General features: G+C 42.1%; 1 protein-coding gene across 1 annotated transcript in view; it reads left to right on the top strand.

Moving 5' to 3' along the window:
• Nucleotides 1-283: 283 nt before the first annotated feature.
• LOC115188791 (angiotensin-converting enzyme 2) overlaps nucleotides 284-15,534 on the top strand; it is a 17,454-nt gene continuing 2,203 nt past the window's right edge. Inside the window, exons 1-13 of the mRNA XM_029747642.1 lie at nucleotides 284-514; nucleotides 817-975; nucleotides 2,975-3,068; nucleotides 4,348-4,494; nucleotides 5,034-5,146; nucleotides 9,940-10,045; nucleotides 10,148-10,245; nucleotides 10,431-10,603; nucleotides 11,732-11,958; nucleotides 12,625-12,769; nucleotides 12,993-13,091; nucleotides 15,063-15,185; nucleotides 15,285-15,463. Coding sequence (XP_029603502.1) covers nucleotides 323-514; nucleotides 817-975; nucleotides 2,975-3,068; nucleotides 4,348-4,494; nucleotides 5,034-5,146; nucleotides 9,940-10,045; nucleotides 10,148-10,245; nucleotides 10,431-10,603; nucleotides 11,732-11,958; nucleotides 12,625-12,769; nucleotides 12,993-13,091; nucleotides 15,063-15,185; nucleotides 15,285-15,463 — 1,855 coding nt within the window. The 5' untranslated portion in view covers nucleotides 284-322. The remainder of the gene's footprint in view (nucleotides 515-816; nucleotides 976-2,974; nucleotides 3,069-4,347; nucleotides 4,495-5,033; nucleotides 5,147-9,939; nucleotides 10,046-10,147; nucleotides 10,246-10,430; nucleotides 10,604-11,731; nucleotides 11,959-12,624; nucleotides 12,770-12,992; nucleotides 13,092-15,062; nucleotides 15,186-15,284; nucleotides 15,464-15,534) is intronic.

Here is a 15,534-nt window from a genome sequence, read left to right as displayed (position 1 = left end):
ACACACACACACACACACACACACACACACATGTACATATTCACTGTACAGCAAGACTTAGAAACTGTCAGTAACTTCAAGACAATGTTATAGTTGTAGAACAAAGACAATGTTATGTTTGAGATAGTAGCCCATCTGCCGTGCCATAGCTGGCCCACTGACGTACACTGTACCCTTCTATCCACCAATCTGTGTATAAAGGACAAGATACACTCTGGAGTTATGACTCTGACCAAAGGGCGAGGACAGCCCTTAGAGTTAGATATAAGTGAATAAGAAACTGAAGTGGTGTCAGTGTGGCCGTAGGGGATATTCATACAGGATGTCTATGACCAGGCGTCTTCTAGTGGGGCTGATCGCTGTGGCCTGTGTGGCAGCACAGTCAGACTTAGAGAGAAGGGCACAGGAGTTTCTGGACACGTTTGATGGGAACGCTACTCATCTCATGTATCAGTATTCCCTGGCATCATGGGCGTACAACACAGATATTTCCCAGGAGAATTTAGACAAACTGGTGAGTTTTCTGGTAGATTTAAAGTGGCACTAATGAAAGGCAGAGTTTCAGAGCCATCTTCAGAGACCCCTATGGCCTGTAGCTGGGGGTCCACAAGGCTGAACTGAGAAACAGGGTGGATCTATGGGTCTGGTTCTGAACAATGACAATAATGGTATATTGCTGTCAATTTTGGATTGGTGGGCTACATCTCAACACATAACTCCAGACAGACAACTAGTTATTTGATATTGTCTATTGTATTGTATTGTTAATATTATGAATGAAATGTCATTTCTGTCAATGTTTTGTTATGGTTTCAGGGTGTACAGAGCGCAATCTGGGGAGAATACTACAGCAAAGTATCCAAGGAGTCGGAGAACTTTCCAATCGATCAGATCAGTGATCCATTGATCAAACTCCAGCTGACTTCCCTCCAGGACAAGGGCTCTGGGGCCCTGTCCGCAGACAAAGCAGCACATGTAAGACACATTCTTTCACTGCTGTCTCTGATCTTTTTCTTCTTGATTTTAATGATTTAACCTTTTAAAATCACAATTCACCAACATATGGGTACAATGCATTTAAAATCATTGACTAGAGGAATTCTTTCCATTGTGGTCTTCTTTCAGTCCATATGTAAGATAACTTTTCTTTCTGTCCTCATCTCTTCTATTAGTCTGACTGTCCTCATCTCTTCTATTAGTCTGACTGTCCTCATCTCTTCTATTAGTCTGACTGTCCTCATCGCTTCTATTAGTCTGACTGTCCTCATCTCTTCTATCAGTCTGACTGTCCTCATCTCTTCTATTAGTCTGACTGTCCTCATCTCTTCTATTAGTCTGACTGTCCTCATCTCTTCTATTAGTCTGACTGTCCTCATCTCTTCTACTAGTCTGACTGTCCTCATCTCTTCTATTAGTCTGACTGTCCTCATCTCTTCTATTAGTCTGACTGTCCTCATCTCTTCTATTAGTCTGACTGTCCTCATCTCTTCTATTAGTCTGACTGTCCTCATCTCTTCTATTAGTCTGACTATCCTCATCTCTTCTATTAGTCTGACTGTCCTCATCTCTTCTATTAGTCTGACTGTCCTCATCTCTTCTATTAGTCTGACTGTCCTCATCTCTTCTATTAGTCTGACTGTCCTCATCTCTTCTATCAGTCTGACTGTCCTCATCTCTTCTATTAGTCTGACTGTCCTCATCTCTTCTATTAGTCTGACTGTCCTCATCTCTTCTATTAGTCTGACTGTCCTCATCTCTTCTACTAGTCTGACTGTCCTCATCTCTTCTATTAGTCTGACTGTCCTCATCTCTTCTATTAGTCTGACTGTCCTCATCTCTTCTATTACAGGCTAGTCAAATACTCACGGGAACAGGCTAGTCAAATACTCACGGGTACAGGCTAGTCAAATACTCACGGGAACAGGCTAGTCAAATACTCACGAGAACAGGCTAGTCAAATACTCACGGGAACAGGCTAGTCAAATACTCACAGGAACAGGCTAGTCAAATACTCACGGGAACAGGCTAGTCAAATACTCACGGGAACAGGCTAGTCAAATACTCACGGGAACAGGCTAGTCAAATACTCACGGGAACAGGCTAGTCAAATACACACGGGAACAGGCTAGTCAAATACTCACGGGAACAGGCTAGTGAAATACTCACGGGAACAGGCTAGTCAAATACTCACGGGAACAGGCTAGTCAAATATTCACGGGAACAGGCTAGTCAAATACTCACGGGAACAGGGTAGTCAAATACTCACGGGAACAGGCTAGTCAAATACTCACGGGAACAGGCTAGTCAAATACTCACGGGAACAGGCTAGTCAAATACACACGGGAACAGGGTAGTCAAATACTCACGGGAACAGGCTAGTCAAATACTCACGGGAACAGGCTAGTCAAATACTCACGGGAACAGGCTAGTCAAATACTCACAGGAACAGGCTAGTCAAATACTCACAGGAACAGGCTAGTCAAATACTCACGGGAACAGGCTAGTCAAATACTCACGGGAACAGGCTAGTCAAATCATTGTAATACCACAACATAGCATAACTTGTTTGTGATGTTGTTGTTAATGTTGTTGTTGTTGTTAATGTTGTTGTTGTTGTTAATGTTGATGTTGTCGATGTTGTTGTTGATGTTGTTGTTGTTGATGTTGTTGTTAATGTTGTTGTTGTTAATGTTGTTGTTGTTGTTAATGTTGATGTTGTTGTTGTTGTTAATATTGATGTTGTTGTTGTTGTTAATGTTGATGTTGTTGTTGTTAATGTTGATGTTGTCGATGTTGTTGTTGATGTTGTTGTTAATGTTGTTGTTGTTGTTAATGTTGTTGTTGTTGTTAATGTTGATGTTGTTGTTGTTGTTAATGTTGATGTTGTTGTTGTTGTTAATGTTGATGTTGTTGTTAATGTTGATGTTGTTGTTGATGTTGTTGTTGATGTTGTTGTTGTTGTATTTCATGTCAGCTGAACAAAGTGATGAATAAGATGAGCTCCATCTACAGTACAGGCACGGTGTGCAAGAGAGAAGACCCCTTTGACTGTCAAACTTTGGAACCAGGTAAAGGCCAGAGTCCCACATCACCCAGTTGCGGCCCACTTTTTGGAAGCAAACCACTCAATTTCGTCTCTGCGTTATATTGGCATCGAACATGTCACCCTCCCTAGGAGAGGGGGTGACCTTGATCATTTATTGTTAAAACGAGAGGCTGCCTGGATTTTTAATTTAAAGACCCTTGCTCCCTTCGGTCTCAACATAGACTTTGATCTTAAGCCATTCTTGTGATTATTGTGACTTTGCCATTGTAATTGTTTGTAAGCTTGTGTAGTCTAAAATGAATCTATGATCGTATGCTATCCATTTGTTTTTTGTATACTGTTCTTTGTATGCCATTTTAATATTTGAGAATTAACCAATGATATTAGGCCACACTTGGCCATGATTACAGACACCTGTGAGTCTTTTGACACAATATAAACGAGTCATCCCGCAGTGTTTGGGATCGTACCCTGATGAAGACAGCTTGGCTGTCGAAACGTTGGACATAAAAATGTTGCATCTGAGCTCCTAGAGTGTGCTGCTCTCCTTTGTTTTCAAGTTTTCTACTCCGCTGGCCAGCACCTCGCCTAAATAGGTGTGCGTTTCTTTTTCTTCTAGAAAGGCCAGAGTCCCACATGGCTCTGGGTGAAAGTAGGACACTAAGTAATGAATTGGGTGCCATTTGGTATGGGTACAAAGTACCAACTGTCAGCTCGGCTGTGGCAACCTGACTTTACGACCGACTGCCCTTTTACGGATGTCCAAGGTCATTGACTGAGTCCCAAATGGCACTCTATTCCCTATATAGGGCACTACTTTTGACCATGGCCCTAGTAGTGTCAAACGTAGAGCAAAATATAGGGTCAAAAGTAGTGCACTATTTAGTGTCAAAGTAGTGTACTAAATTGTGTACCAGTGGGATGCAGACCCTAGACTTCTATAAAAACGGTATATCTCAAGACTACTAGTCACTCTGTCAGATACTTCAACAACAAAAAGCCCTGCCGAAAAACTCCCCTAGTTTTGAAGGAATAGTATTTCTTGTAAAAGGTGTCTCCTCACTTCAGGTTTTGGTGCTTGGATGTCTTGGTGAGGGAGATGGCTTCAGAAATCTGAGGTCAGATAGTGGTTTAATGTTGTGTAGGAAAAAAGGAACCCCAGCTCAATGATATTCCTGATGCGAGGATACATAAAAGAATAACAAAAATACTAGGGACAAGAATACTGGTATGCTGGAGTTTCTATTTCAAATATGAACTAGCCTTTTTTCAACTGGTTTACTGCTGTGTCTAATGTCTAGGGCTGGAGAGTGTAATGGCCAACATGGACAGTGACTACTATGAGCGTCTGCATGTATGGGAGGGCTGGAGAGTGGAGGTAGGGAAGAAGATGAGGCCTCTATATGAAGACTATGTGGACCTTAAGAACGAAGCTGCCAAACTCAATGGTAGACCTACTACTACTACTGCTAATACTACTACTATACTGCTATTATTACTACGACTACTACTACTACTACACTACCATACTACTACTACTACTACTAGTACTATAGTGCTACTACTACTACTACTACTGCTATAAGTACTACTACTATTACTACTACTATTACTACTATACGAGTACTACTACTACTACTACTATACTTATACTACTACTACGACTACTACTAATACTATTACTACTATATTACTGCTGCTGCTACTACTACTACTACTACTACTATATTACTATTACTACTACTACTACTACTACTAAAACTACTACTACTACTACGGTACTACTATACTGCTAGTATATTACTCTATTACTATACTACTACTACTACTACTACTACACTACTACTATATTACTATACTACTACTACTATCTTACTATACTACACATAATATATTACCAATATACTACTACTATACTACTACTATATTACTACTATACTACTACTACAAACCTGTCCAACTACTACTACTATATCTATCGCCACAGGTTATGAGGACTACGGAGACTATTGGCGGTCCAACTATGAAACTATCGATGACAGCCCGTACAACTACGCCAGGGGCCAACTGATGACCGATGTGAGGCGCATTTACAAAGAGGTACGTTGTCGACTGTTGTGGTGCTTCAACTACGCTGAGCTTTTCTCACATACAAATGAAATGTATTGTATGTCGCAAAAACACTGTTAATAAAATATTATTGATACTATTTTGTTTTATTGGATGTTTTTGTTATTGTATATATTTCTGTATTGTACAGTTAGAGTTTTGTAGGTTACTTTCTAAATGTAATCCGTTACAGTTACTAGTTACCTGTCCAAAATTGTAATCAGTAATGCAACCTTTGGATTACCCAAACTCAGTAATGTAATCTGATTACTTTCAGTTACTTTTAGACTTCCCCTTAAGAGGCACAGGTTAGCGTTTTTTTCGTCATGAATCTTCTTATGGAGGCAGCGCTGCAAAGTGGTCACTAGCTGGCACAGCCACAAAGTCATCAAATCTGATTTTAAACCTAACCTTAACCTTAACCCTGACCTTAACCACACTGCTAACCCATAATGTCTAACCCTAACCTTAACCACACTGCTAACCCATAATGTCTAACCCTAACCTTAACCACACTGCTAACCCATAATGTCTAACCCTAACCACACTGCTAACCCATAATGTCTAACCCTAACCACACTGCTAACCCTAATGTCTAACCCTAACCTTAACCACACTGCTAACCCATAATGTCTAACCCTAACCTTAACCACACTGCTAACCCATAATGTCTAACCCTAACCTTAACCACACTGCTAACCCATAATGTCTAACCCTAACCTTAACCACACTGCTAACCCATAATGCCTAACCCTAACCTTAACCACACTACTAAACCCAATGTCTAACCCTAACCACACTGCTAACCCATAATGTCTAACCCTAACCTTAACCACACTGCTAACCCATAATGTCTAACCCTAACCTTAACCACACTGCTAACCCATAATGTCTAACCCTAACCTTAAATTAAGAATATAGCCAATTTTGAGTCTGCAGCTGGCCCATCTAGCTGAAATCGCTCAGTTCTGCCTCCAGGACAAGACTCATCCCAATAAACGTCAACCTTCTTATTAACGTCAACCTGCTTATTAAGAGGCATTAGAAGAAGACAAAAAATAATATTACCAATTGAACAACATCCATTGCAGGATAAGTTAATGTTAGAGTTTACATAGCTGGCCATATATGGGTGTTACATTTTACTTCATGGGTTGGTTATTTAGGCTTCTTTTAACCCATCGCTTTCTACTACTGTATAGATAATAATTGGATTAGGCTATATTTTTACATTAAACACCAGGGTCTGCCAGATTTCCTGTCATTCCAATTCATGTAATACTCCTTGATCTTAAAGAATAGGACTTGGAAATATGGAAATATAGATTAGTCAAATTGTTTTACCCGAGTATAACCCAATAACTAAGGATTAATTAGCCTACTCTGTTGTTTATGATTTTGTTGTCATCGACGATTGATTGGGCTTTCTCGTGGTCATCTTAAATTATAATTTTTTTTGACAGTATGTATAAAAATACCACGGGGGCGTTGAGCAGGGAGGAACTGCCTCAACCTGTTATTCCATAGGCTGGGATCCGCACTATGAAGCGGCTGCAAGAACGCATTTTATACTGGCTGTATACTGGCATATTCATTACGCCGATTCTGTTGCAAAACGTTTCTTAAACGGAAGCAAACTGGACGAAACGGGGAGGGACCTACCTGAATTTGTCCAATAGAAACTATTATTTTGCTCTGTTTGCTTCCGTTTGGTTCTGTCACAAAAACCACGATTGATAGGCAGCTTAAACGTATTATATTCAACCATTATTGGGTTAAAATACACATATACATTTGTGAACAGCCACCCACATTCACAACATCCACAATCCGTAAGGCGCAAATAGCTAAATGAGAGCGCAGCAGTGTGATTCACATCCATGCGCTATGCAGCCCAGATATCAGTAATAAGTGATATCCATATCGCCCGTTGGGCTACACCATTACTGTCGTCTTTACCTCCAAGCGTTTATTCAAGTTGGAAGACATAGCTTGGACTGTAGCCTACAAAAGCATATTCCTGCGATCCATCAAACGCATTTGTTGTGTCATCATGGTGGTCTCTAATTTGTGGTCAAACTCGCTCAGGCAGAACAAATAAAAATGACCGCGGTAAAGACAGTTTTAGTTGGATATTCGAAGGATATTCGCGCTTTCAAACCTCAATAGCTTTCAAACCACTTGAGCCACAGACTCCAAATAAGTGTCATGATGTTGGAAAAATTGCGCACACCAGATTTGGACATTAATTCGCTTTCCAAAGCTAATAAACATGTGGAAATGTGAGCAGCATTTTGTATTCCTAGTTGAATTAGTTAGGGCGCATAAACAAAGTACAAACTTTTTTTACATTTGAATTTCAATAGCTCCTTGGTCATGTGACCTACTGACTTCAAACAAGGTTCAGAATGTCCACTCAGTGGGCCTACACATTGGACACCTTTTAGTTTGTTCATTTTTATCTAACACGTTTTTACATGAATTTTTCAACATTTAAAATGTCAATAGCTCATTGGTCATGTGACCTAATGACTTCAAACAAGGTTCAGAATGTCCACTGACTACCCTTCTATATTGCACAACCTTTAGTTTGTCCATTTTCATCTCACAAGATTTTACATTAATTTTTCTAAATAAAAAATGTATATCTTACAGGCCTACATCTTCTCTCACTTCGTTGGTGTGTCACCTCACCAAATCTGAATACCATGATGTTGACATATTTGCTATATTTGCTAGGCCTTTTTTGTCGTCTAAACATGTATTTTGCTTTACACGACTGAAAGGTGCAGGTGGTCAAGGCACAGAAGTAAGGTGAGGCTTTTCTCCGTCTGTGATTAGCTTTGATATGCTGGTATTTGAATGCCAAGTTGCAGCATGGATTGACCTTATTTAATTCAGAATAAAGCACATCTGTCCATGGCTGTTTGAGGTACCTGGTTTGAGGTACCTGGTTTGAGGTACCTGGTAAGGGCTTTATTTTCTTCCACCTGTCCATCTTAATAGAAATGGAAAATGACTTTGCCCCTGGTCTGGTTATTCTTTTAGCATCACTCACTTGTTCTGTCCTTCTGTCTCTGGAGTACTCTTCGTCACTTTGTGTTTGTATGTCATCTTTCCTCTCCTCTAGAGCCTCTGCCTCATCTTCTGTCCCTCTGTCTCTAATGATCTGGTTGGTGTTGACTGAATTTCTGGCCATCATCAATATTTCCCTTTCCGTTGTCATCTTTATTTGCCAGTTTCATGACTCTGTTTGTAATGTGTTGTTAACTCGATCATCTTGTTGTTGTTGTATGTTTTCTGTAATGACATTAAAAGTGAATTAATCACTATGTCGATACCTTTATGTCACTCAGAAATACAAAAAGCTATCAGAATGTAAGTTGATCACTGCACAGGAAAACAACTGTATTTTCAACGTGTAGTGGTGTGAATGTTATACGTTTTGGTGTTACACAAAAGATGTAGGAATTTATTTTCCCAGTTAGAAATTGTAGGCCATGCATCAAATAACTATTTTCATCAGAAAAACAAACCCTCAAATGCACTATTGCATTTTGTAAGTTGTCTGCATGTGGCTTGTTGTAAATGCACTCAAATATCAAGTCATTATCAGGTTATGTAAACTGTGTTCTAATACTCAACGTAGAAGGATTTGTCTTAATGTACAGTATATGAAAGTAATGCTATGAAAATGATTCTATCACGTTATCAAGCTCACTCTGACTGACAAATCACTGCCTATTACTGTGATTAAAAAGAGCATATGAAACATTGTTTTTCATGAGGCCTACCTGTGCGCCTTCCTTTAAGCACCTCTGTTCGAACACCTCTCCTGTCCTTGATCCATGCCACATACAGCCATCTGTGGATCTTTCAGTGTCCATGTGAAAGATAGTTATTGCGAGGCTGGAACATTTAACTTCAAAACATTTTTTTACACCAATGTAAAATGAAGGGCTGCAAAGCTTACAGATTTAAGTCTAATAACATGAGATGAAAGTAGACAAACATCAGAGTGTCCATTATGAAGGCATAGTCAGTGGACATTCTGAACCTTGTTTGAAGTCAGTAGGTCACAATTTTGAAAAATGAATGTAAAATCATGTGAGGGGAAAATGGACAAACTAAAGGGTGTGCAATATAGAAGTGTATTCAGTGGACATTCTGAACCTTGTTTAAGTCAGTAGGTCATATGACCAATGAGGTATTGAAATGTAAAAATGTAAATAAATAATTTAAAATAGTGTGAGATGTAAATCGATATAGAAAGTGTGTGCAATGTGTGTCAATGCCATCGGGTTAGCTACAGCCAGTTTGGAAAGTTTTAGGAGTAATGGTTAAAGAGCTATTGAAATTTGAAAAACTTGATTTGTCACTATGTTGACGGTCCCTAACTGCTGTTGGTGGACGTAAGGAAAACTACAGGCGAATATTCGTGGAATATCCAACCTGAAACTGTCCTCGGTATAAAAATGTGCCCCTTTTTTCAATGCTGATTTGAATGTCATTGAGAAACAGAAAGATGTCAAATCATTTGTTTGTTTCCTTTCTGAATTTAAAAGTAATACTAGAAGTAATCATATCGGTATCTGTAATCGGGTTACAATATTTTTGCTGGTAACATAACAAATTAGAGTTAGATTTTTGGAATCCGTTATATGTAATCCATTACTCCCCAACCAGCATGCTTTCCTTGCATTATGTAAATCGGACTTGCCACATCAAAGATATGGTGTTTTTATGTTTTATTTCACACCACCAACTCTATTGTGTCTTTCCAGATCCTCCCCCTGTACAAAGAGCTGCATGCCTATGTGAGGTCTAAGCTGCAGGCCAAACACCCTGAACACATCCACCCAGAGGGGGGCCTGCCTGCACATCTACTGGGTGAGGTCGCTGGACAGGGCACAGCTTTTGCTCCAACACTGCTGGAACAGGACTGATTCAGCTTATGAAGGTCTTCTCTCTCTCTCTAATGACCTTTTTCAGGTGACATGTGGGGAAGGTTTTGGACAGGTCTTTACCCCATCTCAACCCCTTTTCCAGAGAAAACCGATATTGATGTGACGGACGCTATGATCGCACAGGTTGAGTGAAAATAAATCATGATCTGCTATTGTATGTATCCAATATGGACCTTGAAAATTGTAGACTAGGAATTGTGGGTTGGATCTGAAGGAAACAAGTGTGACTTTAATAGTGACTTCTATTACTTTCAGTTCTTACCCCCTAAAATACACTGTGAGTTAAACACCTTTTCTGTAATTCCCAGAAATGGCCTAAGGACAGACTGTTCCAAGAAGCAGAGAAGTTCTTCATGTCGGTGGGTCTATACAAGATGTTCGATAACTTCTGGAAGGACTCTATGCTGGAGAAACCTACTGATGGCAGGAAGGTAGTGTGCCACCCTACAGCCTGGGACATGGGGAACAGAGAGGACTTCAGGTAACAGGAATCCTATTCATCCTGCATTTAACTAGCCTAGTGGTTAACAGCGTTGGGCCAGTAACCAAAAGGTTGCTGGTTCGACTCCCTGAGCAGGCAAGGTGGAAAACTCTGCTGTTCTGCCTTTGAGCAAGGCAGTTAACCCCCAACAACAACTGCTCCCCGGGTGTTGATGACGTGGACGGCGATTAAGGCAGCCCCCCACACCTCTCTAATTCAGAGGGGTTGGGTTAAATGCGGAAGACACATTTTGCTTGAATGCATTCAGTTGTACAACAAACTAGGTATCCCCCTTTCCCTTTACTTAGCCCAGGACATGCAGAGTGACAAGCCTTAGGGAGGGACAGAGAGGACTTCAGGAATCATGTTCGTACTGTATTTATCCCTGGACACGCAGTAAGTAGAGCCTTAGGGAGGGACAGAGAGGACTTCAGGTAACAGGAATCATGTTGGTCCTGTATTTATCCCTGGACATGCAGTAAGTAGAGCCTTAGGGAGGGACAGAGAGGACTTCAGGTAACAGGAATCATGTTGGTCCTGTATTTATCCCTGGACACGCAGTAAGTAGAGCCTTAGGGAGGGACAGAGAGATTGCATGCACTAACTACTTATATAGAATTCATATCCTGTTAGTCACAGCAGCATGTCATAAAGATATGAAGGAATTCTGTTGTGAAACATAAATCATCAAGGTAAAATCCAGAGCACGTTGAACTTCTTTTCAAAATGCTGTACACACATGTAGAATAAAATCTGAAGGAGTTTATCTGATTTTGTAGGCTATACCTCCTTACACTCAGCATCAATTGTAATGATTAAATATTAATCATAAATATTAACTTATTATACGGTATTGTACTGTATTAAAATGTATTATACTGTATTATATACTGTATTATACTGTATTATGTATTATAACGTATTATACTGTATTATATAATGTATTATACTGTATTATAAGGTATTATACTGTATTATATACTGTATTATACGTATTATAATGCATTATTCTGTATTATATTGTATTATTCTGTATTATAATGTATTATACTGTTTTATAATGTATTATACTGTATTATACTGTACTTCCCTGACTTTGTCTACTTCTTAAATTTCCCCCATTTCCAGGATCAAGATGTGTACGGAGGTGAACATGGACCACTTCCTGACAGCACACCATGAGATGGGACACAACCAGTACCAGATGGCCTACAGGAACCTGTCCTACCTGCTGAGAGACGGGGCTAACGAGGGCTTCCACGAGGCCGTGGGGGAGATCATGTCCCTGTCCGCTGCCACCCCCAAACACCTGAAGGCCCTGGGACTCCTGCCAGACGACTTCGTCGAGGATAAAGGTGACACCTGAGTCAGGGGTAGGGACAGGGTCAGGGACAGGGTCAGGCACGGACAGGGACAGGGTCAGGGACAGGGTCAGGGGTAGGGACAGGTAGCGGTAGAAACACATCTAGATCTGATGATAACAGTTAGACAACAGTTGTTGTTATAGCTGGTCTATGGAATACCTGAGTTACATCTGAACAGAGTCCAGGTTAGGGACAGGGTCAGGGCCAGGGTCAGGGACAGGGTCAGGGACAGGGTCAGGGACAGGGACAGGGTCAGGGTCAGGGCCAGGGACAGGGACAGGGACAGGGACAGGGACAGGGTCAGGGACAGGGTCAGGGACAAGGACAGGGCCAGGGTCAAGGGTAGGGACAGGGACAGGGACAGGGACAGGGACAAGGACAGGGCCAAGGCGAGGGCAGGTACGAGCAAATCCACATGTATATCTGATGAGGATAATTGACACTGAGTCAGACCATGTTGTTGTAGGTTTTGTTTCACGTTGTTTCATCAAAATGGCTCCTCTAGTGACTTCCTGTCTTGGATAACACTCTATTCACTATGAAGTGTCCTACTTTTTTACCAGAGACCATTACACTTTATTTTCTATAAAGTGTCACCATTTTAGATGTACCCTCTCTCAAACAGCACTTCTTTCTCTTCCTCCCGCCCCAATACAGAGACTGAGATCAACTTCCTGATGAAGCAGGCCCTGACCATCGTGGCCACCCTGCCTTTCACCTACATGCTGGAGGAGTGGAGGTGGCAGGTCTTCCTGGGGACCATCCCCAAGGACCAGTGGATGCAGCGCTGGTGGGAGATGAAGTAAGGAAGGACCTCTTCTGGAGCTTCTTCAGCTTGTCATAGGTCATAGTTTATTTAGCTTTAGGTGATGGGAGATAAAGAATCATAAACAATATATCAGTGTTGTATATCAATGTAAAGAAGGAGCTCTAGTGGAGGCCTAGTGTTTTTACCTCATAGTTGGTTTAGCAATACACTGTAGGGACATTACAATGCTAACTATTGATGCTAACTCTGTTACCAGGAGGGATATGGTCGGTGTAGTGGAGCCCTTACCCAGAGATGAGACATACTGTGACCCGCCTGCTCTGTTCCACGTGTCCGGAGACTACTCCTTCATCAGGTCTCATCTCAATACCCCTCACATCCAGCCGTTCTCAATACCCCTCACATCCAGCCGTTCTCAATACCCCTCACATCCAACCATTCTCAATACCCCTCACATCCAGCCATTCTCAATACCCCTCACATCCAGCCGTTCTCAATACCCTCACATCCAGCCGTTCTCAATACCCCTCACATCCAGCCGTTCTCAATACCCCTCACATCCAGCCGTTCTCAATACCCCTCACATCCAGCCATTCTCAATACCCCTCACATCCAGCCGTTCTCAATACCCCTCACATCCAGCAGTTCTCAATACCCCTCACATCCAGCCGTTCTCAATACCCCTCACATCCAGCCGTTCTCAATACCCCTCACATCCAGCCATTCTCAATACCCCTCACATCCAACCGTTCTCAATACCCCTCACATCCAGCCGTTCTCAATACCCCTCACATCCAGCCGTTCTCAATACCCCTCACATCCAGCCATTCTCAATACCTCTCACATCCAGCCGTTCTCAATACCCCTCACATCCAGCCATTCTCAATACCCCTCACATCCAGCCGTTCTCAATACCCCTCACATCCAGCCGTTCTCAATACCCCTCACATCCAGCCGTTCTCAATACCCCTCACATCCAGCCGTTCTCAATACCCCTCACATCCAGCCATTCTCAATACCCCTCACATCCAGCCGTTCTCAATACCCCTCACATCCAGCCGTTCTCAATACCCCTCACATCCAGCCGTTCTCAATACCCCTCACATCCAGCCGTTCTCAATACCCCTCACATCCAGCCGTTCTCAATACCCCTCACATCCAGCCGTTCTCAATACCCCTCACACCCAGCCGTTCTCAATACCCCTCACACCCAGCCGTTCTCAATACCCCTCACATCCAGCCGTTCTCAATACCCCTCACATCCAGCCATTCTCAATACCCCTCACATCCAGCCGTTCTCAATACCCCTCACATCCAGCCGTTCTCAATACCCCTCACATCCAGCCATTCTCAATACCCCTCACATCCAGCCGTTCTCAATACCCCTCACATCCAGCCGTTCTCAATACCCCTCACATCCAGCCATTCTCAATACCCCTCACCTCCAGCCATTCTCAATACCCCTCACATCCAGCCGTTCTCAATACCCCTCACATCCAGCCGTTCTCAATACCCCTCACATCCAGCCATTCTTGTTGTAATGCCGTATCTGTCTCTGTGCAGATCTGGGTCCAATAGCAATTGAGGTTTCGCTTGATTTAGTTTTTAGATTTTGTATTTTTGGGACAATTAAATTGGTTCCATTGTACATGGTAAACTAAATCACACTTAGCTCAAGTATTAGAACTATGTACAGTCCATGTATGAGGAAGGACCTATCCTGGAGCTTCTTCAGCTTGCCATAGGTCATTTAGCTTTAGGTGGTGGGAGATGATGAAGCATAGACATGTATTTGATCCAGAACTGTCTCTGTCTGTCATAGATACTTCACCAGGACATGTACTGTATTTGACCCAGGACTGTCTCTGTCTGTCATAGATACTTCACCAGGACATGTACTGTATTTGACCCAGGACTGTCTCTGTCTGTCATAGATACTTCACCAGGACATGTACTGTATTTGACCCAGGACTGTCTCTGTCTGTCATAGATACTTCACCAGGACATGTACTGTATTTGACGCAGGACTGTCTCTGTCTGTCATAGATACTTCACCAGGACATGTACTGTATTTGACCCAGGACTGTCTCTGTCTGTCATAGATACTTCACCAGGACATGTACTGTATTTGACCCAGGACTGTCTCTGTCTGTCATAGATACTTCACCAGGACATGTACTGTATTTGACCCAGGACTGTGTCTGTCTGTCATAGATACTTCACCAGGACATGTACTGTATTTGACCCAGGACTGTCTCTGTCTGTCATAGATACTTCACCAGGACATGTACTGTATTTGACCCAGGACTGTCTCTGTCTGTCATAGATACTTCACCAGGACTATCTATCAGTTCCAGTTTCAGAAGGCCCTCTGTGAGGCAGCTGGCCACTCTGGACCCTTATTCAAGTGTGACATCACCAACTCTACAGCAGCCGGGGACAAGCTCAGGTGCTCATACCAAATCTGTTCGTTGCGTCTGTCATGTCTAAGAATGCTGAATGGCCAATGAACAAGTAAACAAACTAACAACTACATCTCATTTTACAGGACAATGCTGGAGTTTGGGAGGTCAAAGTCGTGGACCAGAGCCCTGGAGACGATTTCAGGACATGCCAAGATGGACTCCGCCCCTCTCCTGGACTACTTCAAGGACCTCCATGTTTGGCTAATAGAAGAAAACAGGAAGAACAACAGGAAGCCAGGATGGAGAGCAGCTGAGGACCCATGTGAGTACCTATAGAGTAGTGTCCCTATCCATACTAGGGCACTATCTAGTGTGCATAGCCAATATTGCGCT

This window comes from Salmo trutta, unplaced genomic scaffold (assembly GCF_901001165.1).
Source record: "Salmo trutta unplaced genomic scaffold, fSalTru1.1, whole genome shotgun sequence".
NCBI classification, from domain to species: domain Eukaryota; kingdom Metazoa; phylum Chordata; class Actinopteri; order Salmoniformes; family Salmonidae; genus Salmo; species Salmo trutta.
Note: the sequence above shows the minus strand (reverse complement) of the source record. Positions and strands in the feature narration are given on the sequence as shown.